The sequence below is a fragment of the Rhinopithecus bieti genome, unplaced genomic scaffold (assembly GCF_001698545.2).
Source record: "Rhinopithecus bieti isolate Rb0 unplaced genomic scaffold, ASM169854v2 scaffold_1058, whole genome shotgun sequence".
NCBI lineage: Eukaryota > Metazoa > Chordata > Mammalia > Primates > Cercopithecidae > Rhinopithecus > Rhinopithecus bieti.
This window is the reverse complement of record NW_016803341.1, coordinates 1,681,283-1,705,153: the sequence shown is the minus strand read 5'-3', so window position 1 is coordinate 1,705,153 and position 23,871 is coordinate 1,681,283. Positions and strand designations below refer to the sequence as shown.

Here is a 23,871-nt window from a genome sequence, read left to right as displayed (position 1 = left end):
CGTGCCACACTAACAAAGGACTAGTTACTAGAATATGCAGAATATGTAAAGAACTCTCAAAGTTCAGCGGTAAAAAAAAGAACAATTCAATTAGAAAATGAACAAAAGACCTGAACACCCTTATTACCCAACAGGATTTACAAATATCATATAAACACATGAAAAGATGTTTCCCTCACCAAAGCAAAACCATGATGAGATACCACTATGAACTTAGGAGAATAGCTATCATTAAAAATAATGATGATACCAAATGCTGGTGAGGGTATGGGAAACTGGATCTCTCACACATGCTGGTGGGGATTGAAAAGGGCACAGCCACTCTGGAAAACGGTTTGGCAGTTTCCTATAAAACTAAGCATTCAACTACCATATGACCCAGTAATTGCATCCGTAGATGTTTATCCCAAAGAAATAAAATGTGTGTCCACACAAAAAAGCATACACAAATGTCCGTAGCAGCTTTCTGTGTAAAAGCCAAAGCTGGAAATAATCCAGACATTCTTTGATGGGTAAATGGTTAAACAAACTGGCACATCTGTACCATGGAACACTACTCAGCAACAAAAAGGAACAGACTATTGATATATATTGGAATGACTTGGATGGCTTGTTTTTTTCTTTTTTTGAGACAGAGTTTCACTCTTGTCACCCAGGCTGGAGTGCAATGGTGCGATCTCGGCTCACTGCAACTCCTGCCTCCCATGTTCAAGCGATTCTCCTGCCGCGGCCTCCTGAGTAACTGGGATTACAGGTGCTCATCACCACACCAGCTAATTTTTTGTATTTTTAGTAGAAACTGGGTTTCATCATGTTGGCCAGGCTGGTCTTGATGTTATATGGAAAAAGCCAGTCCCAAATAATTATACCCTGTACGATTCCATTTATACAGCCTTCTTGAAATGACAAAATTCTAGATATGGAGAACAGATTTGTTGTGTCCAGGAGCTGGAGAGAGTGGAGGAGTGGGGGCAGGGGTGGGTGTGGCTGTCAAGGGGTAGCAGGAGGGAGGAAGATCTTTGTGGTGATGGAACAGTCCTGTACCTGCATTGCCGTGGTTGGTCCACACATCTACAGGTGATAAAAGGGCAACAAACTGCACCCATCCAGTCACATGTCACTTAAAAACAGGGATACGTTCAGAGAATACGTTCAGAATCGCCTGTCAGGCGATTTTGTCATGAGATCATCATAGAATGTATTACACAAACGTCAACGGTAGAGCCTGCCACACACCTAGGCTGTATGGTACGGCCTATTGCCCCTAGGCTAGAAGCCTGTGCAGCTTGTTACTGTACTGAATACTGTGGACAATCCTGTGTGCTCTCGGTCACCCTGTCCAGCCCTGAACACAGTGGCATTTGTGTATCCAAACATAGAAAAGGTAGTGTGTTATGCTACGATGTCACTAGGTGGTAGGAATATTTTTGCTCCATTATATAATCACACGGGACCACCATTGACTGTGAGGTCCGTTATTGACTGAAACGACATTGTCGTGTGGTGCGTTACTATCCATTGTACCAATGTCCATTTCCTACTTTGAGATTCCACTACAATCACAACAAGGTGAAGAGTACACAGGACCTCTCTTGTGCTATCTTTACAACCTCCTGTGAATCTATAATTACTTCAAGCTAAACAGTACACACACACACACACACACACACACACACACACACACACACACACACAGAGTCACACAAAACCCTTGGGAGCATGGCAAGAGAAGGAATTGATACCATAGGAGGGCAAACAAGCTCACGGGAAGCGGTGAGGGCTTCCATTTATAGTGTCTCCACTCCTAAAATGTCGCTCATTGCCCACCTTCCTTCTGGCATCCCTGGCACAATCCAGGGATGTGCTCTTCCCCCGCTTGATAGTTTCTTCCCCTCCCACCTCTGTTGTGCTCTGAAGTAACGTTCACATCCACCTGTCCCTTCCTACACTTCCTTCCCCTCTCTACCTTGGGTCGCCAAACCTCCACCACCCCTCTGACCCCTCTCCAAGGCAACCAATCAGAGGAAGCCATCCTCCTGGCCAAGGATGGGCATGTGACCCAAATTAGACCAAGCGGAGTCCTTGTAGGGGGCTGCCATTTGACCTCTGCAGCTCCGGGCTCAGAGCAAGGCCTTCCACGCGCATCTCCAGGGCCACCACTCCAGGAGAGCCACTCACGATGTGCTCTACGTAACATTTGACTCAGAGGGAATCTAAGCCCGAGTCCCAGAAGAGGAAACTTCAGGAAGGAAGGCGTGCCATAGCCAGGACTTCCGTGGGTGCCGACCAGCCAGGAAGGAGGGGCCAGAGCCACGCAGGTGGATACTACCCAGGCTCACCTGCCTCCCAAGGAGCCTGGTACCCTCAGCTGGGCCAGCCCCCAGCCCCATGGCTACTGGTAGCCAAAGAGCCCTTGCTGTGCTTCAAACAGCCTGAGGGTGTTACAGCACCCCACTCACATGGAAACCTTTCTGGGGTCCCCTGTCCCTTGCCTGCTGTGCAGGACGGAGGAGCCACGGAGGAGGTCAGAGTCTCAGAGCACCAGTGCTTAGGGACACAGGGCATTTTTTCCACAGGGAGGAGGCCAAAGCTAAAGGGGCTGGAATAAGAATCTCCTGGGAGGCCAGACATGGGCATTCTCTGTTTTCTCCCCCTCCCCGTCTCCTCACTTCTGTACCTCCTTTCCCTCTCTCTCCTCCCTCTCTTCATCTGTCCCTCTCTCCCTCTTCCCCCCTTGCCTGCTTCTCCGTCTCCCCTCCAAGGCATGTCAGAGCTAAGCAGAGCCAGCAGAGCCGTGTCTCTCTCCTCATCTGATTACCCCCCACGCTGGCCCCCTAGCCTTGCTTTCCCCAGCTCTGTTCCTGGCTCCCAGCCCCGGCCACCCTGGGCAACCCGGCCCAGCAAAGACCAGGCTGTTTTGGAAAAGTGCAGGGAGGTGGCAGAATGTGCGGTCTGTGAGTTCCCTCCAAACTGGCGCCCCAACCCCTGGACAAACAGAGTCCATGTTTGCCTGTCCACAGCGGTCTGTGTTCTCCTTCCAGGCTGGGAGATCCCGAGGGTAGGCGACCGTGTTGGGGACGTCATTGACCCACTGGGCCCATGGAGGAGAGGCAAGGACAGCCCGGGTGATGACAGGGCCAGCCGCCTGCCCAGCTGGGCCTGCCTACCCCAAGCAGGGTGGTCAGGCCGAGGGCAGCCCAGGGACCATGCTTTCATTGCCTCGGCTGCCACGCGGGGCATTCCACCAGGAGGGATGGAATTTACTCTCTGGAAAATGACCGCCTTTCTTGGCGCGACTCCCTGCGGAAGCTGGGGCTTTTCACTGCTTCTCAGGATGCTGGGGGCCTCTGTCCAAGGGAGCCCCTTGGAGAGGGCATGTGCGGGTGGGGCAGGCCACCAGTACTACCTTCTGCTTTTTGTGGCTTTAGAAAAGTCCCCCTGCCCCTTTCCCCACCCGGGGAGAGTGGAGGATGGGGGCCGTATCACAGTGCGGAGGAGAGGTGAGGCAGAAAGGACGCCAGAGCAGGTGAGCTGGGGTAGGATTGCTGAGCGTCCTGCTCTGGTGACATTGCTCTGATGCTGGGTCCTTCTTTTCCGGGTGGCGAGGCTCTGAGACCTCGGCAGAGTGAGGCCCTACACCTCAGGGTGTGCCTGGGCCAGGGTACTCTGAGCTGAGGTTGGGTCTGACTTGACTGTACGGAAAAGAAACGTTGCAGCCGCGAAAAGGCTCTTCTCAGGCCAGCTCAGGGGTGGGCCTTCCCCCTCAGGCTGTGGGGATGGGACCGGGGCAGGGCGGAAGCTGGGGCCAGCCTGGCCACGCTGTGGCCTTTCCTGGTTCCCAGTGTGCAGCTCCAGGGGCCAAGGCTCTGTCTCTCATTGCCCTCCCTCCCCAACCACAGCCCCTCAATCCCGGGAACCACCTGGGGTTTTCTCAGCACTGAAAGCTATGCCCATCACAGGTCCTCGCCTCAGGCCTCTGTGATAGGCCGTGGCTCTTTCCATGAAATGTGATCATCGGCGAAAGAGGACAGGGTTTCAGTCCTCAAATAGGCCTGGAGAATGCTGCAGCCCATGTTCACCCCACACTCTACTACCCCTGAGGCTACACATCCTGTGGCTCAAGGTTCTGACAAGGCCTGCAGGAGGGGAACCAGGATGACTGTGTTTAGCCCATTTCCCAAACTCATTTGATCATGGAATCTATGTGATCCCACAACACCCATGAAACAGGCTTTGAGAAGTGCTGGCATGGGACGCGAGGCCAGACGTCAGAAGAACTGAATTCTGCGCCCTAATTTGTCACGTGACTGTGAACATCAGTGTCCTCGCTCAAGTTAATAAGACAGACTCAGCGCTCTCAGTCCCCCTGTCCAGCCCCGAAACACCTGGCACAGCCAGCCATGGCCACACTCGGAGCGTCCTCCCAGCTGCCCCTCCCCATATAGGCTGACTGATTCTCTTTCTCCTTCCCCAAGGAACCTCCTCCTCCCAGGACTCTGTCACAGATCTCTGTGCCTGCACGCAAGGAATGGCGAACTGGCCTCACGGGACGGTTTTAGGGAAGAACTTCCTAACTGACAAGGTGGATGGGGCGTTGCTGATGTGAACACAGGTGGCCAGGGAGGACCCTTTCAGTAAGGCTGAGAAGGCAGAGAGCAGAGAGGCAACGGAGACAAGGGCGAGTCCCCACGGTTTATTATAGAAGCCTATAAAAGAGCCACATTGAGTATTTCCAAAATCACAAAATGCACAACATTCATTTTTTTAATATGCAACATGGAATATTATATACAGATTAAAACCACGACAGCAAAAACACTCACACGGTACCAGTTTCATATCAAAACAAAACACACAAGTGCTTTTTCAATATTAAAACGACTGTGATAAAAACATATTAATATTTTGAACCATGTTTACAATAGAACAAAATTCATATTTTACTAAATAACAAATATTTAACAGCAAAACTTTATACTAAATATCTATTTTGAATTATAACAAAAATAGCACTTATAATAGTTTATAAAGACAGACACAAAATTATAACATTTATGAAAAACATGTTTGTGTATAAAATAATATAGCCATCTGGGCAGGGTCACGGTGGTGCCCAGAACACAAACGCCAGCGCCCAACATCGAAAGTGCTTCAATCTGCAAGCCCGTGGCAGGAAGAGTTTTGTGGGGTTTTGTCTTTTTAAGGTCAAGTTACAATAGTTAGGGATGATAAGTAAGAAACATCACCCATCTAACGCTAGCTCTATGAAACACACACGCACACACAGACACGGGAATCTCACCAGAGAGCTGAAAGGAGGGACCAATTACAACACAGGGGTCCTGTCAGCCAGCCAGAGCTTTCTTCGGCTCTCTTCTCATTGCCTTTGATACCCAGCGGGGCAAATGATCCTTCTTTCCTCCCTCACAGGAACCCCCCTCAGCTTTTCCTTCTCTGCCCCCTACCAGGCTGGCCACCCCCAGGCAAGGCCCCTGAGACCTCCCAGCCCCATGCCTCCTGCCCGTCACCTGGACCAGACCCAGTGGGTTTGTTGTCTGAAGTTCCACTTACTGCTCTCCTAGATACTCAGTCAAAAACAATTGGTTTAGGGCCAGCTGGATCAGTTTAAAGGCAAATGAACCTTCCGGACACTCGTTTTGTGTTGGGGGAATGGGTGGGTACAGGTTCGGGTGCACCATGTAGCTATGTTGCAAGCTTTGACAAGTCTTTACCCATTCCGGCCTGTTTTTCAGGATTGGGGATGATCAATTTTGCCAATAATGTCTGTTCCACACTGTTTTTTAGTAGTGGAAAAGTAGGAAATAAATGAAACATCTGAGACTCGGGGATTGGAGAGCAGTCTGTGTGGTATGGGCCCGTTCCTATAGTCCATCGTCAAGGTGGCAGTGAGTGGGGCCAGGCTCAGTCTGTGGGGCCAGGCTCAGTCTGTGGGGCTGCCTACGGTATCTGGTTGGAGGGAGCCGCTGAGGTGCTCACAGCAGCAATCGGGGACTGGCATGTCCTTCATTCTTCTGTGTTTTCGATTTTCTTGTAAAGAAGATTCATTGCTTTTACAAAACCAAATTGGTTTTTGATGTTTCAAAAACCAATAGAGAAACACAAAGGCAAGGGAAATCTGAAAACAGACACAATTGCTTAGAGACTCACCAAAGGCCCCCACAGCATCCCCAGGAGGCACCCCAAATTGCCAACACTCAAAACGCCAGTGGTAGGAGCTACTCCTCTTTCACCCAGTCATCCTGACTGGCCAGTTTTCAACCCAATCCCCCTGACAAACTGCACATAGCCGCCTCGTCAGCTCTAGCTGCAGCAGCCTTCCCGCAGCTGTCCGGAGACCACACAGGGCCCTGGAGTCAGCTCCGAGGCAGAACTGCCGCTGCACTCACCTCCCCCACGCTTTCGCCTCTTCCCCACCCCTGAGCTGGGCTAAGCAGACAGTGGCATAGAGGTGGAAGGGACTTCAAGGACACCTTTTACAGGGTGGAGGGCAAAGGGGGAGGGTTAAGGAAGGGAAGACGGAGGCCCTGGCTCCCCGTCAGAAGAACCCGTATCCTTCCCCAAACTGATGCACTGGAGTCAGGGGCACTGGGGTGAACAGGGGCCAAGCAGGAAATGGCGGCCGCCTCCAAATCTACCTGATCAGGGTTTTTGACAGGAGAGGGAGGGGGCAATGGGCCATGTCCCATCTCCACCAGGGACAAGGCAGAGGCACTGGACTTCATTCAGCCCAGGAGTGAGCCTCCAAGATTAAACCCAAATAATGCCTGGAGCCGGAGAAGGCTTTCAACCCTAGGCCCGGGGGCTGGGTTTGACCACAGACCCCTTCGTCTTCACTCACAGAAGTCTTGCCAAGACAGCTGGAACACAGGCTAGGGCGTGAAGGGGAGGAGATGTTCGCTCCAGACCCCAGCATCCCCAAGATTCTCTATCAGTGAATAAATATGGGGGCAAGTAGCACATGAGCCGTGGGCCTCAGGCCCGTGTGTGTAACAGGGCCCGGTTCAGCAGGGGATGGGAAGGTGGGGGTGTCAGTGCACCTGCCCAGGGCCACCAGGGAGGATGCTGGGGAGACAGGGCCTGGGGCTCCTTTGCCCCAAGGTCGGAGGACAGAACAAGTAGCAGCAATAGGTAATTTCAAATGTTCAAACCGGTGAGGCAGGGTGGGAACGGGGCACAGGGAAGGGCAGTCTCCAGGTTGGAGGCAGCCCCCACCCTGCCAAGGTTGACTCCTGTTCTGCTACCCAGGATGCTGCTCCTGGGCAGATGCAGTGGGGGCGCAGCAGAGGGAGGCGCTGAAGAGTGCACCAAAGGGGGCACCGCTCTTCCCGTCCCCGGGCTCCAGCTAAAAGGGTCCAAAAGGAACGGAGGGAAGGGAGCATTTCAGAACATCACAAGAATACTGTAGCACGCGCTGACACCAAACACTGTCACGGGCATGCAGAGCCCCCACCACGCCCTTCCCAGGGGCTGAGCTGATGGGAAATGGGGAGTGGCTGGAGGGAACCGGGAGCCAGAAGTGGAGCACGGCCCTAGGAAGGATGGGGCCCACTGGCTTTGGGTAGGGTTTGCCAGGGAGGGGGAGCAGGGAAGGGCAAGTATGGGGGCCACTTGCCCTCCCCATTCCGGCCCCCTCCCACACACAGGTTTCTACCTCCCACCACCACCACCCCGCTGCCTGGGCTGGGCTGAGGCAGGTGGGCCTTGGGTTAGACTGTGGCGCTCAGCATGGCCTCTGTCTCCGGCAGGATCTTGTTCTGGTTGGAGTCCAGGCCAAAGAACTTGACGCTGAGGCCGTCCACGGGGTGCAGGACAGGGACCAAGGTGATGCGGGGGAAGGTCCGCGAGGCCAGCTCAAAGCGGCTGGTGCTGGCCAGCTCCACCGCCAGCACCTTCAGGAACAGCTTGGCCAGGTGCTTGCCCAGGCAGGTCCGGACACCGCCACCGAATGGGAGGTAATGGAAGCGGCCGTCCTTGTCCTCGCTCCGCGCCTGGCTGAAGCGATCGGGGTCGAACACATTCACGTCTTTGAACACAGGCGCTGTGTCGTGGGTGTCCCGGATGCTGTACATGACACTCCAGCCTTTGGGGATCTGGAAACCCTGGAGCGAGATGGGGGCCCAGGAGCGGGTGGTGAGAACCGGAGTAACACACGGAGGGCCTAGGACTGCCCCTGCCTGCTCAGCCCCAGATGTTCAAGACCTGTCTCTTCCTAGAGACACCCCACTGTGGCCCCCCAGGCCTGGCCAGCCAGCCCCACTCAGTATGTTAGTCCAAGCCCTTATCTGTAGATGTGCACATGTGACTTCACATATAACACCCGACTTGGCTTCACCTGATGCATTTGGGGCGCACTTCTCCCATGAGACTGAAAGTAAGCACTGTCTCCCCATCAGGCCTGATGTCCCTGAAATGGAGGCTGGTCTCCCGCCTTGCCCCTATCCCGATGCCCCACTCCCCATCACCCCCAGCTCCACAGGCCCAGCCTCTCTCACATCGAGCTCGAAGGTCTGCAGCACAGTGCGGTAGCCCCCGGAAATGGGCGTGAACAGGCGCATGACTTCCTTGATGACGCAGTCCAGGTAGCGCAGCCCGCTGAGCGTGTCCAGGCGCAGTGCGCCCTCGCAGGGGCAGCCACTGCTGTGCAGCATGCCATGAGCCCGCAGCTCCTCCCGCAGCTTCTCCAGCACGGTGGGGTGCTTCAGCAGCTGCATGATGAGTGAGGTGCTGGCGCTGGCCGTGGTGGCATAGGCTGCAAAGATCAGCTCCAGGGTCCCGTCCTGCAGGGCACAGAGGACAAGCGTTGTTGGAGGTATGGGTTCAGCCAGGCAGGGGCTACCCCATTCGGCCAGTGGCCCGTGTGCCCAGGTCATCTGTGCTGGGCCCTGCCTGGTTCCTGCAGTGAATTCTGCTTTCTCTGAGTCTCATGTTGCCAGAGCATTAGTGTCACGATGGACACGGGGGTCACAGCCAGTTCCTGGCTGGGCAGAAGACACAACTGCTGTGACCCAGGGCAGAAGCATTGGCGCCAGTCCCTTGGAGTGGGGCCACTCCTCACTCACTGCTGGGTTCCTGGGCCAGCCCCACAGGCCTGATATGCAATGGGCTCACAGGAGAAAAAGAACAAATCCCAAGGAGCAAGGCCCTGCGCAGCAGGTGTGCATGTGCGTGTGTGGGGGATGCAGCGCCAGCCCCTTCCTCCATTGCAGGAGGAGGACATTCGGTGGGTAGTCAGGGGAGCCAATGGGGTCTGAGAGGCTGCCTGGGGCCACAGCCTGGGGCCACAGCTTGGGGCCACTCCCCTGGAGACCTGGGATGAGGCTGAGGGGAGGTGACCTCCTGAGGACCTAAAGACCCTGCCAGGGCTCTCTGGGGAGCAGGACACCAGGGCCATGGGTTCCCCATAGAAAGGCCCCAGCAGACCATCTCATAGCAAGCCCTGCATTTTACAAATGTGAACTCTGGGCCCAGAGAGGGGAATGAAGGGACCTGGGTCCATTACTGGCCATGGTAACACCCATAAATCACAAAGCTTGTTATAGTGGAAAAGCCACTCTGGCTCTTCCTAGCTCCCCAGGAAAGAAGTTGGAGCTAGAATACGGGGAGGCAAAGATAGTGGGCAGGGGAGGCTGCAGTGAGCGTCTGTGGGCACCCGGCAGCAGAGTGGGCCTGCAGAGCCCAGGTGGGGATGGGCGAGTGAGCCCTCCTCCGGTGAAACATCTGTCCAAAGCAGGGCAAGCAGGCCCTGCGCGGAGCACAGCCGGGATCACCAGGGGCCAGGGGGGTGGGAGGGCATGCAAAGTGCCAGCAACCTGAAAAGCCTGGGGGTGGGGGAGACCTCACATCCAAATCTCCCCTGCTCTTCCCCAAGGGCTGAGGCTAACGACAAGCAAGTGGTTTCCCCTTGTGGGCCTGCATTTCCCTAGATGGTCTCCCAGGGATATTGGGACTAGGAAATGAACCGAGATCATTCCCAGGCCTGAGCTCCCTGTAGGCCATGGGGAGAGAAGGGAGGGCACCCCATGGCATCCTGCAGAGCAGGGGCGGGGACACAGACTTCGCTTCTGGTTTCGCGGTCTCCAGCCACTGCTCAGAAAGCGTGTGTGGGGCCAGACTACAGGGGCTAGAAAGAGCAAGGCACATTTCCACCCAAGGAAAGCTCAGAATGGAGCCTGGGTGCTGGTGCTGCCAGCGAGGGGCACACGCCCACCCCACCTTCAGCTCCTGCATGGTCATCTCCTTCCCGTGCTCCTTGCTGCTCTCAATGAGGAGGTCCAGGGCGTCCGAGTAGTCCTTGCCCTGCGTGCACTGCAGCTTCTCCCGGATGGCCTTCTCCAGCCCCTTCTGCAGGGTCTGCCGAGCCTGAATGCCCTGCGGCGGGAAGGGCTGTCACTCATATAGAAGGGCAGGCTCCCATCCGAGCCTTGGGACCACCAGGGATGACTCCAGCCTCCTCCTACCCCACGCTGACACCTCTCCCCTTTGTCCATGTGCCCTGTGCCTAGGTGCCCACTCCGGGGTCAGGTCAGCCACCCATCCCCAGAGAGGGGGCTCATGGATGCTCCTGCTCCTCTCCTCCCAGGCCCTGGGTGCTCACCCGCCGATAGCCACTGAAGGGCAGGTCAACAGGCAGGGAGAAGACATTCTCCACAAACTGCTGGTAGACCTCAAATAGGTGCCCAAGGTCCTCCTCGGGGATGCTGAAGCCCAGCAGCACCCGGATGGCCATGCGGAAGGTCAGTTTCTGCGCCTCCTGGTACACGTTGATGGCCTCGGGGTGGCTGCTCCAGGCACGCAGTGTGTCCTGGATCACCAGCTGGATCTTGGGCAGGTAACTCTCCAGGGCCTCATGGCTGAAGATCTTGGAGAAGACCTGGAAGGCAGAGAGGCAGGTGGGTGAGCAGATTGGCACAGCCCGCCCCGGCCAGCCCCTCACTCTGCCTGAAGAATGAATGTGACCAAAGAGAACTTCAGCTTCCACACAATAACAGCTTTGGGAGCTGGGCAGGCCAGCTGCCAGCAAGTCTTTGAGGGATGTGGCTTGCATGGGGCACAAGTGGCAGCTGAGCGGGGAACCACCCTTCCATTGCAGAAGCCCATTTTGGAATCCCGGGACACAGGATGGAAGTGCCTGGGAGAAGTGGAGCATAGTCGTTGGATTGTACAGGAAAGTAGGGGAAGGCCATCGGGCGATAGCTACTCCACGGGGGACAGCAAGAGAGCCTGAGACTAGACCTCAAGCAGGACTTCCTGGGAACCAAAATTGTCATCACTTGCTGGAAAACACCTACTGCGTGCAGATTCTAGTAAGTTTATTAACAGCTGTGCCATGAAAAGGTCTTCAGTGTGGTCAGGTCCAAAAGCAGCGGGGGAATGGGGGCAATGGCTTTCCACCCCCAAAGATCACAAAGACAACCAGAAGCCCTGTGACTTCCCTGCATCTTCCAGGGCCACTGTAAGGAGGCAGTGAGTCCTGTTCCCACTTCCCTGTCTTCCGTCCTCCCGGCTGCCTGCGCAGCCCCCCTTGCTGCCCTCCTCACCCAGGACTCCCCCGCACATGTTTTCATGTGTGGAGGAGACGGGAGCACGTTAGTTTATTTACCGATAGCCTGTGGGTCTCGCTCATAAGCAGCAACCTCCATCCCACCAGAGTTCAGATGAGAAGGGGAGCACCCCACTACTAGCACCAAGCAAAGGCTGGGAGGGGAGGGACAGTGCGGAAGAGGGAGCCCCCCTACCCCATGCAAACCACACACACGCGCCGCCCTCCCCAACTGCCCCCCAAACACAACCACCGCACAAACTGTAAATGTGAGAATTTCCCCTGGAGTCAGCTCGGGGAGGAAAGGTAACATTTTCCTGGCCTGGGCCCTGCATGGCTAATGGGAGGGCTGGTTTGCAGAAATAACAGTGCTGGCCCTTCAGTGGCCCAGCCAGGCGTTCACAATAGCACTTTCATTCCGAAATTCCCGGTGGAGGGAGGGAGGGAGGGCAGGAGGCCGGCAAGGGGCAGAGAGGCCTGCACTGTTTGGGGCCGCTCCTGCTACAGAGAGACAGCAGAGAGGTAGAAGGATGATAGGAGGTCGCCTAGATCAGCCCAAGTCCAGATGGGTCATTCACACCTTGCCCAGTTTTGGGGGTCCGAGGGAATTTCCAGGGGACTCTAACTGCTGCTTCCCTTCAGAGAGTGATGGATAAAGGCAATGCTTGTTTGCTTCAACCCCCAACCCTCATGTCCTTAGGATTCCAGGTTCAGCCCTTGGGCAAGTGAAGGGTCTTGGGGGAATGAGAAGGGGCACTTCTTCTAAAGCCCAGCACTGGCCAGTGAAGGGCCCCTTACAGACAGCAGAGAGCCACAGGGTGGGCAGACAGCAGCACACAGGAGGGGAAAGTGCATCAGGAAACAAGACCAGGACAGGAAAATCACTCTGCGGCTACCAGGCCTCCATGGCAGGACAGGGAGGCCAGAGGTGGGACGGGGAGGGCCAAAGAGGTCATACTTGGCCCAGAGCCAGCCAGCCCAGGACAGACTAGGTGTTCTGTCATGGAGGGTGCAGGGTAGGGGCTGGCCAGGGCCCCCAGCACATGGGAGACCTGGTCCTCCTGCCTCTCACCCCGTGCCCTGGAGGCCACGTCCACCAGGCCCAGTCAAAGTAGAAACTGGCGGGCTCTAAGATGCGGTGGGGTGACAGGAAAGGGGCTGAGTTGTAACTGTGCATCATCCAGCAACTTCCAGTGTGATCATGGCCAAGTGGCTACCCGCTCCCCCAAGCCTCAGTTTCCTCATCTGTAAACAGTGAGGTGGAGCCAGGAGGCCTCCCTTCAATCCACTGAGCACCTGAACAGCAGCCCCCACCTGCCCCTAAGTAGATGCTATCCCTTCCAAGTGGCCCCGAACTTGTCAATGCTCGAATCCCCTGGGCAGTGCCTTCCAGCCCCCACGCACACACCCCATGTGGGCTACAGTGGCCCAGGAGGGGCCATCCCAGGGTTTAAAAAGGGGGAGCACAGAGGGCCCACACCTCACCCACAGACAAGCCCTGCCTTGTCCCGTGGGTTCCGTTTCCTGCGCCCTCTAGCGATGGCCGGTTGAACTGCTCCTTCCCAGGCCTTGGGGGCCCTGGAGGGCAGGCAGGGATAGTCTAGGAAGAGAGAAGGGCCCAGGGACTGACCGAAGGACTCCAAGGGCAGGGGTCCACACCTGACCCCTGGAGGGAAGGGGTCCATGGGCAAGGCCAGGAGCTAGAATGAGCCGGAAAAACCACTGCCACCCGGCACCTGCAGGCCCCTGGGGCTGGGGCTTCTATAAGGAAAGTGAAGGCAGGACCAGGACACTGTCTCAGCCAGTGTCTGACTAGCTGAGTGACAGCCAGCAGGCCGCTGCCCCTCCTGGAGCTGTTTCCCCGCTGGGTTCATGAGAGGCCTGACTGGCCGTTCTGAGGGCCTTTCCGCCAGGCTGTCCATGACGCTCCTCAGAGCTCACCGTGAGGTGGAGAAATCCCCCAAATGAGAATCCCAGCAAAGGTGGGTGGAGGGCACACTGGCCCCGAGGGGCTGGGCTCAGAGGTCACCAGGTCCATGCCCCTGCCTCTGGCCCAGCTGCTCCACAGGCATAGGGGCCTCCCAGGCCCTAGGAAGCCTCCAGGGCCTCATCCCTGGGTCTGTGCCCAGGTGTAACAACGCAGGCACTTCCCAAAGCCAGGGCAGCTCTGAAACCACCACCCGCCACAAAGGACGGGTGGAGGCAGAGGCGCAGGCTGGGGCAGAGGGCGGTCAGGGCTGCGTCAGGGCGCGCTGGGTCTGAAGCCACCGCCTGCTGGGTCAGGACTCCGGCATACTGGGAAGGTGCCGGGGAGCGGCTCCCTGTGAAGAAAGGAAGGGTTCTCGGCCCGGAGCTACTTCCCTGACCACAGGCATAGCAGGAGCCACGGCTGCTTTGTTTCCTTCTGGGGCTTCCCTCGGAATTCCCAAAAGTCAGCCAAGAATGCCGGACAAAGGTCACTGGGAGCCAGCCCAGGCCCAGGCCAAGCCCTGCAGAGGGAGTGGCAGGTATGGACTCCCACCAGGATTGGTGCCCGGGGAGAGCAAGGGTACTGTCACAGGAGACCAGGAGCGCCCATCAGGTTTACCTGCTGCAGCCTCAGAGGCTTGGGCAGTCGCCTTGAGGGATGGCTTTGGGCAGCTCCCCTGCCAAGCCCCCAAAGACACAATAGGCTCAGGAGTCCACCCCTTGGTTCTCTCCCTCCCTCCGGAGTGGGCGCTGATCCCACAAGGGTCTAGGGGCACCAGCAGGGGCTCGTGAAGGCTCAGATTCCCTATCATTGTTTCTACAAATGCATTCTCCCCAAGCAGGCCTCCTCACTCCTCCTGCCTCTCACCCTGTGCCCTGGGAGGGGAGTCGCTTTGTGAACCCCCATGGCCCTACGGGCCGCGCTTGCTCAGCCAGATAGCCTCCCCCTTCTCTGCTGGCAGGTGTGGACAGATGGACAAATGGATGGGCAGCAGGAGCGAGTAGAGCCGGAGCGGGGACCCACTGCCCAGGCCAGTGACTCAGACTGGGAGGAATGGAAGCGGCTGCCCAGGAGGGGTGGGGGCCTGGGCAGGCCACCAGGCCAAGCCACCGGAGCCTCGGCCTGCGGAGTGGAAAGAATAACAGAGGGCAGGCAGGCGCTGAGGCAGCCGTCCGCACAGGGGTGACGCCAAGGTGTGTACTTTATATTCAAACAAGGGGGGTAAGAGAGGACGTCATCTTCCCAGCTGCCTGGCTGCCTCAGCTTCACCCTGGCCCAGTGGAAATGCCAGGCAGCTTCACCCAGAACTGGAAATGTCCAATCCGGGTCTGTGGGGCTGGGCACACTCAGCCCCTCTGGTTGTGGGGAGGCTGGCCCAGACCCCCAACAGGCTCCAGCGGTTGGAGCAGAGCACCTGCCCCTGATTTGACTCCAGCTGTGATCATCTCACCTGGAGACGTGCTCCCCACTGCCCTAACTCTTCCACACATACCTACAGCACAAGGGGGGCAAGGTGGGGAGGGGCGGGCAGCACTTGGCAGACACCTGCCAAGCCACAGAATCTGTGATTTGCCCAGCTGCTCTTACCTCTCCCGCTTCCAGCCGCCACGAACCCCGCCTTAGAAAGCCGTGGATTGGGAGGGGCCTCCCGAGGTCACAGTCCAGAACGTGGCTGGCCACACCCACCAGAGGCCCTGAACTCCCTGCCTCCCACCACTCCAGACTCCATAGAGCTGCCCTCTGCCAGCCCTGGTGGGCTCTGAATTTATCCAAGGGTCCTGAAGGGGACTGTCCTCTACAGTGAAGTCCACTCTCAGGGTGAGGCCAGCTGTCCCCACCACTTTGGTGTGATCCTGGCATGTCTCAGGGCCCCGCAGTTGCTTCCTTTTAGGCTTAGGGAACCCAGGACAGATACAGCAGCCAGCCTGGGGGGCCCAGGGCCAGGGCAGACCCCACCAAACCTTCCCACTCCCCGCCAAGGCCACCTTCATCTTCCAAGGCTGGGAGAGTGAGCGAACACATCAGTACCACAGCCTTGGACCCCTCCCTGCCTTGGGAGAAGGACACAGAAAGAAGGGACAGAGGGAAGGGCTGGCCCCCGCATCCAGGCCGCCCACCCACCTGCTGCCTGGCACAAGGGCATGCAGAGGGAGGTTCCCACTCCCAGGCGTCCTGGCAGCTGACTGTGGGCTCCCTCCCCCACTGACCTTCAGATAGATCCGCTGCTGCTACCCGCCCCCTCAGCAGCCCCTGTGCCCACCCACTGGTGCTACAGTAACTTTTGGGTGAAGGACTTGTGTTGGCAGAACAAAGGCATTGTGCCTATGCCAAGGGGCTGGGGCAGAGCTCCCAGCAGCAGAGCTGCCTGGCTGTGCCACTGGCCTTCCATCCAATACAGGTTGGACCTTCTGCCCTGAGCTGAGCCTGGTGGACATGACTGTGTGGCCAGAGGTTGTGCCTTGGTCCAAAGGCGAGCCAGGTGTGGGCTAGCCTTCCCTGGGACCCCATAACCATGGGTCCTCCTGGCACCATCTTCCTGCTGAGGCACCTCCTGGCCTCTCCATCCCAACACAGACCCCAGGAGCACAAGATTTCCAAGATAGGGCCAAAGTCAGGGATGGTGGATGGACAGGCAGGGTTTCTTGACTTCTACCTTCAAAGCCTAGTCCCCCACCTTGGCTTCAGGCCCAGAAGGCCCTGTAGGCAGGGATCTGGGTAGAAGGGGCAAGACTATCACTCCTGAGGTCTCCCCAGTTCAGAGGCTCCAAGGCTAAGTCCCTCCCCTGAAATACTCTCCAAGTTCCCTGAGGGTATCTCCAGGCCACTGTCTGGGGTGTCCTGAAGCTGCTGGCCTCTTGGTGCATAGAGGTCCAGTCCTATCTCCAAAGGAGAAGAGGAGAGGCCCAATCCTGGTGGGTAGGACTGGGCATAGGAAGCTTCTAGAATGATTTCCTAGCTCCTTCTCCATGTTTTGGACAACTGTCTCACCCCCACCTTCCTCACCAGACTCCATCTGCCCTTCTACAGCAATACTCCAGCCTCTCTACACACAAAGAGGGATGGGGTCCCTCCCCCATCCATCAGATACACCCCCAGGCCCTGGGCAGGGGAAGGGTAACCCAGGAGGAGGGAGTGAGTCTGAGGCCCTGGCTGCAAGGACACAGGCCTGGCTTCCAGAGATGATTCTGTTAGACTGGGCAAGACTTTCTGGACTTTTTCCCTGGCAACCCCACCCCTGCTGGCCCAAGACCACCAGGGCAGCCAGGGCAAACACCTGGAGCGCAGTGATGGCAGTGAGAAGCCCCCTCCAACACATCTGGTCAGACCTCCCAGAGGCAGGGTGGGCCACCAGCCCCAATGGAAACAGTGACGCTCCAGTTCCCCACCAGCCGGGCCCCAGCACACCTGGGCCCCACTTCCCGCTCCTACCTCCTAACCAGGCCAGTCCTGGCCCAGCAGCCCACACTGCAGCCAGGCACCTAACTGCAGCATGGACCAGATAAAGAGGTGCGCGTGGCACCCAGCAGCCCCCACCTTGGCCACACTCAGTCCACCAGGCCTTGGGTTCAGCAGATGAGCAGTTCTCTCCAGGACCAACATGGATATTTAGAAACAGTGGCCCTGAGTGTCCTCCTAGCTTCCAGCTAGATTCTACCTACCCAGCCCCAGGACTTCCGTGGAGTTCAGTAAACTTAAATCATCACTTAGGGAGATTTGGGGGGAAGAATTCTTTCATCTGGCTGACTACCCATTTCTCATTCGACCCTCCCTGCCAACATGCCTCACATGGCAAGCATAAAACTGCTACACACAAAGAGGGGGCCCTGCATTTGGCTCTCAGGCCTCTGGCAGGATCAACCAGCTTCTGGTGACTCCCCACCCACCCCCAGGGAGCTAAAGGACTGGCTGTTCTGAATAGGGAGCCATCACACCTCAGCCAAGGCTCTCAGTTTCTGCCCTGACCCCAGTCCCAGCCCTCCCCCTCCCTTCCCCCATATTCCTGGTCATCTGCGCCCTCCCTTCCTTCTCCCTCCCCTCTAAATGGACAATGTAGGCCAAAAAACCTTGGGGCTTTCCAGGCAAGCCCTTCCCAGCCAACACCTGGAGGCCCCAGTCCAAGTCAGGCCCAGGGTGGGTGGAACCCCAAGACAACACCCTCACCCCAAAGCCCTCTGCACCCCACACTCTGGTCCCGGCCACACCTCCTTCCTCACTGTCCACCCCAGCTTCCAGCGGCCCCAGGCAGGCCGGACAGAGGACTCTTCTCCCGGGCCCAGAGACTATTCCCGTGGACGCTGCAGTCCGGTGTTGCAGGCTCCCCCCCGAAATTTTCTTTTGTCTCCTGACCTGGTTCAAGTCTCGTTCTACGGCTCTGCGCTTCAGTGGCCCCTTCCGTGAAAAGCGGACAATAATACCCCTCTGACCAAAGCCTCTGTAAAGCAGAGCTCAGGAAGCAGCCATCTCGTTTGGAGCTGAGTCTCCGCTCTCCTCGCTCTTTGGAATGGGCCTGTGGTGGAGTCGCAAAGGCTGAGGGAAAAATAACTGCCCAACACCTTTGAAAAACCGAGGCTTCATTGCGAAGCCTCCAGCCCCTCCCAGCCACTCCCCAGAACCCCTCTCCCGCTGCCCCCAGGCTGTGGTAACTGCTTCCAGCTAGGAGTGGGGCAGATTGAAGAGAGGACTTTGGGAGCCCGTTTCCAGTTCCTGAAATACATGCTGTATAAGGGAACGGGGTGGGGGCAGTGATGCAGCCCAGCCTTCTCGGTTTGACCGCTCCTTCTTTTGTCTGCAGTTAAGAATTACCCTTCACAGGCTGTTCAGAGAACGTCAAGTGCTATAGGATGCGTCTGCAAGTAGAGCACTCCCCATCTTCACCAAGACCACAGCATATGCGGCCCCTGACGGAGGGAGTCCGCCTCCCCACCTCCCCGGTCTGTCACCGCTCCCGGACGGGAAGCTGCCTCTCCCTTTCCTTAGGTTTCAAACCTGGGTGAGTCCTCTGACCCAATGGAAAAAAATGGAGTCGGGGAGGTCGCGCGGCCCCCCTCCTGGCGGCTTCGGGCCCGCCCGCCGGCTCGGCTTTCGGGTTACTGCAGTTCAAACAGCACGTGCTGCCCGCGCTGGTAGCCGAGCGCAGCCGGGAGGGGCGGAGGCCTGCCCCGTGAGCGCCTCCTCCGCGCCTCCTCCAGTCGCTCGGGAAATCCAAGGGATAAACACCCACTTTCCCTTCCTCTTTCGGGGGGGTGGGTGCGCTTTGATCCCCGCTCGTGCCTCGCCTGCTCTCCCCCCGCCCGCCCTGCCCCCACGGCCCAGGCCCGTGCGCTCCGCGGCCCAAGGCTCACCGCACCTTTCTCTGACCAGGCCCAGCCACGGCAGCCCACAAGCTGTCCCCAACCTCCACGCGCAGCCGCCTGCCCGCGCCTCCCTTCAAGCAGCCTGTAGTGGGAAGGGCAGCTTTGATTTTAGAATGATCGCTCTCCAGTCCTCGGAATTCCCTGGGAAATGTGGCGAAAAGGCGAACGCCGGCCAACTGTCCCGCCCCCTTCCTTTTCCAGCTCTGTGGAGCAAGGCAAGGACAGGCTTTGGACACCCCAGATCCCGCACGCTCAAGCTCTTCCAAGTCACCGTTGGTGGTGCCCACGGCAGTCGGCCAGCATGATAAGGGACCAAGAGGAGGGAGGCCGGAGCAGGCCCTGGATCCGGATTTGAGGCCTTGTCGGCGGGGAACTGCGGGGTCTTCAAGCATGGTGTGCAAAGAGGGGCACAGATTCGGTAGGGGAACATTCCCCGGGCTCCAGGAACTCCTTGACCCGAGGTGAGGGGAGGGAGTGCACGGAAGAAAGAGGACAGAGTTCTTACCTTGCGCTTGTTGCGGTGGATGTCGCCAATGGAATTGGACACCGTGTTGGGGCCCAGCAACATGCGCGTGCTGCGAGGCCACTCGGTGCTCACGAGGTGGTGCTCGCCCATGAGGATCTTACGCACGTTCTCCGCGCCGGTCACGCGTATCAGCGGCCGCCCCAACAAGTGCGTCTTGAACACGTTGCCATACTTCTCCCTCCGCGACGACTGGAAGCCAGAACCCTGCGGGAGCCACACCGGGGTCTCTCTCAGGGTGCACTTCTGCAGAGGGCCCGCGAGGGAGGGGTGGCGGACCCCAACGCGGGGCACAGTCACCTGCCCCCTCTCCCCACCAAACACACACTCACACAGACAAGCACGCAGGTTTTATTTTTCAGAGCGTGCACAAGAACTGGGAAGTAGGGCCTAGAGGATAATAAATAATGCAAGGAGGCGGAGGCCCAGGGGCACCCCCAGGAGGCTGTTTTTTAGTAATGACTTTCGAGAGGAAAGAGGTATCCCGGACAGCTGGACCCGAAGCGGGAGTCTCCGCCTCCAACCCCCCTCCCCCGCGCTCGGGAGCCTCTCGGAATAAATATTTCCAGGCTCCGGGCCACGGGCTGGCGAGACCCCGCGGGGTGGCCGCAGGCCAAAGATTATTTATAGCGGTAAGCGGTTGGTGCCCGAAGGCAGCAACTACAGATGGGGGTTGGAGTTTCCTCCGCTCTCCGGTGTGGCCCGCGCAGGGACCCGGCGGCCCTCGGAGGACTCTGCAGGGTGGGGTCACGGGCCGAGAGCCGCGATTTTCCTAATGCATTTTGCCCTGGAAATAACGGAGACCGACTTTGGTTGCCGCCCTGGAGTTTGGAACCCGAGCGCGGGGCGGGGCGGGACCGGGCAGGGCGACCCGCGCAGGTAACCAGATCCCCGGCTGTGGCGGCGCGAGCTGAGGATGACGGGGCCGGGGCCCTGCCGGGCTCTCGAAGCGGCTGGCGGAGCCGGCCCGGCGCGGGTACCGGAAACCGTGGAGACCTCAGAGGGGCGGGGGCAGGGGTGTCCTGCTCACCTTTGACGTCGGCACTGGTTACCCCACCCCACGTTAACCCTTCTCCTGCCGGGGCAGCACCGGGCGAAAAGGGGAGGGGCGCCACCTGTCTAGCCGCCCCGCCTGCCAGTCCACCGGCGTACCGACTTGGGCTCCAGATCTACCTGGTCCTGCAACCCCGAGGGGACAACTCGGTCTCCCTATCCCGGGTTGGTCCCCTTCCTCACTTTTCTTTTTTCCAAGGAAAACTATTCTCCAGCTAAATGTGCACACACCCCAGTACAGCCGAAAAGTGACTCTGCAGAACCCGGAGCCCTAATCACTTTTCCACATGCGCCTCCGGCCCCAGCGCGCGACGGGGAACGAGCCGGGAGCGCCGGCGCAGCCAGGAGGGGGGCTGGGCCGCGAGAACGCTGTCCCCCTCCCAGGCTGGAGGACGGGGAGAGTTCCCCCCGCCGTGCAGCCCTTCTAGACGGCGTCTACCCCTTTAAGAAAAATCTAGGCGGAGGTGGGGTGCGACAGAGCGGGTGGTGAGGCGAGGGGTTCCCTCCCTCCGTCTGCTGTACCCGTCTCCCTCGCTCCGTCTCACTCTCCGTCTTTCCTCTCCTTCTTTTCCTCTGTTTTTCTTTTCTTTCAACACAAAAGTTGGGTTGTGAATTTTCCGTGGTCGCCGCCGCCTCGCCCCCAACCCCTGCCTCTGATCTGCCTAACTATAATTAAAGTGCGTTTTTTGTGGCATTAATAAAGAGTTATTTGTCTGCCGTTTCCACGGTCTTCACAAAGAGGACTTTCATAGGGGCGGCCGCTCGGGCCGCGAGTCCAATTTATACAAAAATGTTGTATTTTTAGCCCTGAGCTCTGTTTAGATGGCGCTCGGTGGAAACGGAGAGCCCTTGGAGGTCCCCCCGTAAAATCTGATAAATGACTCCGAAAAAATAACGCTGGGATTCAGAGGGCTCTCATTAACCCCTTAGGCGCTCTGTACCCGTACCCCCTATTTCCCTCCCCCACGCCAGATCTAGGGCCCCGGATTGGAGGGATGGGGAGGCGTAGGTTTCCTCCTCCCTAACTTCTGTGCAGGTTGAACGCTGACCCCCAGGGGCTCTTGTGGGATTCGGAGAAAAGGTTATGGGAACCTGAGGGGGGCAGAGAGAGGTAAGGAAACGAAGTGGGGGTGGGTGGTGACAGACGGTGGATTCAGCAGACTGGCTCCAAAAGGCGGGAGCCGTTGCCCAAGTTATTTTATTTCCTAAATTCGCGGCCCAGAGCCTAGAGCACCGCTGCAGTTGACCCTTTAAGTGTGGTGGCGAGGGGAAAGGCTCTGGGGATTTCTTTGCGGGGGTGGGGGGGGATACTTCCATTGGTTGAAGGGACCCCTACCTCATTGCACTAACAACCGCAAAAAGAGATGGGCCAAATCCGGGACGTGGAAAGACCACAGGGCAGAGGAACTTCGAGCCCCCTCCCCGCCCCCGCTCCGCTGTCACTCGGCCAGGGGCAGGGTGAGTGCGCGTGTGCGCGCGCGCGCGAGCGCGCGGATTGCACGCGTCTGTTAATTTCAAGCCAAGCTTTCGCACCTCTAAACCCACAGGTCCCAGCGCTCACCTTTCGCTTCACCTCTCTGGTGCGGGGATTGTCAGTTTCAGGACATCCCTGCTTCCGCTAACAGAACAAACGCGAGTATGCACAAATACACCTCCCGCAGTTACTGCAGAGGCTCTCCCCTACCCCAAGAAGAAAACTGGTGTGTATCACATTGCAAAAGCGATTGTCTACCACTTGATGAGGTTAACTCTAGGTTAATCTCCCCATTACCTACCTGGGTCTGGTCCCTGACGCGCCCCACCCCCATTATCACCAGCAGAGTGGGGTTGTGCGGCATCCAACAAGCACACACGCACTCTCTCTGTGGATCCCACACTCACCTCTCCCAAGTTTCCCTCTCCTGCCAAACTGTCCCCACCCAATAAGTAAATAGACCCTTTTCCCCGAAAGCCTAGAGCCCTGGCTTCTCAGGCTTCTCATTTTTCTTTGGGTTACCTTCTTCCTCTTCCACCACAAAACAGGCACACCAGCGCGGACCGCGGACCAGGGCAACTGTACCTGGCGCTGCCGACGGCGCCGCCGGAACACAATTTTAAATCGGCAGTTCAAGCTGCCACCAGCCCCCTCCTCTTCCGACTCAATTTTCGGCTCCCAGCGACACAGCCAACCCCAGAGAGCCGAGGGCGACTGGGGCTTCGAGCACCGAGGGGCGGCGAAAGCGGCTCAGGACCTGAAGCTCCCTCAGGATCGCGCCGCGCTGGGAGCCCCCAGGGCGCTCCACGCCCCTATGCCAGGCCAGCCGCGACCCAGGCAAGTCCATCTTGGGAGCCCCTTCAGGTCCAGGAACCCCTCTTACCAGCCCTCTGAACCTGCTCAGCGAGCGCCAGTGGTCCTGGAACCGCGCTGCCGGCGGGCTGGGGAAGCCTGGGCTGCTGCGGCAGAGAGGAGGGAAGGGGCGGGGCGGGGACCAGTGCCTTCAGGCTCCCGGCGCCCCCTGGCCGGCCCGCCGCTCCGTCCGCCCAACGCTCGCAGCTAGCGGACCCCGGAGAGCAGCGGAGCGAGCGCGCCCTTACCTGCAGCAGCCAGTGGCCGGTCTCTCCGATGAGCGGGAAGCCCATGGATCCCTTGGGGATGGGCAGCTTGCAGCTCTTGTCGCGAGTGGCGGCCCAGCGCAGCTGCCACAGCTGCTGCGACACGGCCAGCAGCAGCGTCACGGACACCAGGCACGCGGCGAGGGTGGCCAGCGCCGACACCAGCTCCAAGCCCTCAAAGAGCATGTTGGCGGCCGCTCGGGGGATTGGCTGTGCTGGCCGCGGCGGGGGAGGGGAGGGCCAGACGGGAGGGGACCGGAGCGGCGGGGAGGGGAGGCTGCGGCCGGGGTCCTGGCACCTCCAGCCGAAACAGAGAATGAGGAGGAAGGGGCCGAGGGAAGGGGAATGGAGGCTGCAAGGGGAGCGGAGAGAGGGAGGAAAAAAAATTGCCTAAAAGAAGAGAGGAGACACGAGGCGACTGGGGTGTAACTTTGTTTGTTTGTTTGTTTGTTTGTTCCTTTATAGCGGGCTTAGGGGCTGCTCAAGGGGTGGTGAGATGAAGCCGTGAGTCAAGCTGGTGGGTTTGCTCTCCCCGCTACCATCACACTCGGAAAACTTTGGAAAACTTTGTCCAGAGGGAGCCTCTCTCTCCTAAGCCCCTTTCCCTGCTCGGAAAAAAAGAAGGGGACAGAGAGCTAGCGGAGAGGAAGTGCGGTCGATTTGTCAAAAGTATTGCAGTATGGCCCCAAAATTCCTATGTAAAAAAAGAATTTAAAAAAAAATCCTGAATCCAAAAATTCCAACGAACCCAGAAACTTTGGGGGCGAGGGAGAAAGCTCCCTGGCTGAGGCGAGTGGAGAGGCCGGAGCCCAAATGTCCC

The 23,871-nt window shown here is 58.1% G+C and overlaps 1 protein-coding gene across 4 annotated transcripts; it reads right to left on the bottom strand.

The window, feature by feature from the left end:
• Window positions 1–4,678: 4,678 nt before the first annotated feature.
• CYP26B1 (cytochrome P450 family 26 subfamily B member 1) lies at window positions 4,679–23,846 on the bottom strand. 4 transcript variants are annotated; one of them, XM_017876790.1, is made up of 6 exons: window positions 23,034–23,846; window positions 19,389–19,613; window positions 10,616–10,891; window positions 10,234–10,389; window positions 8,514–8,798; window positions 4,679–8,120 (listed from the first exon to the last, which is right to left on the bottom strand). In XM_017876790.1, the coding sequence occupies exons 1-6, from the start codon at window positions 23,235–23,237 to the stop codon at window positions 7,728–7,730; spliced, it is 1,539 nt and encodes a 512-aa protein (XP_017732279.1). In that variant the 5' UTR covers window positions 23,238–23,846; the 3' UTR covers window positions 4,679–7,727. The 4 variants fall into 4 exon arrangements, with proteins under 4 accessions (XP_017732279.1, XP_017732303.1, XP_017732290.1 ...); XM_017876814.1 differs by lacking the exon at window positions 23,034–23,846 and adding an exon at window positions 22,817–22,860; XM_017876801.1 differs by lacking the exon at window positions 23,034–23,846 and adding an exon at window positions 22,519–22,787.
• Window positions 23,847–23,871: the final 25 nt, after the last annotated feature.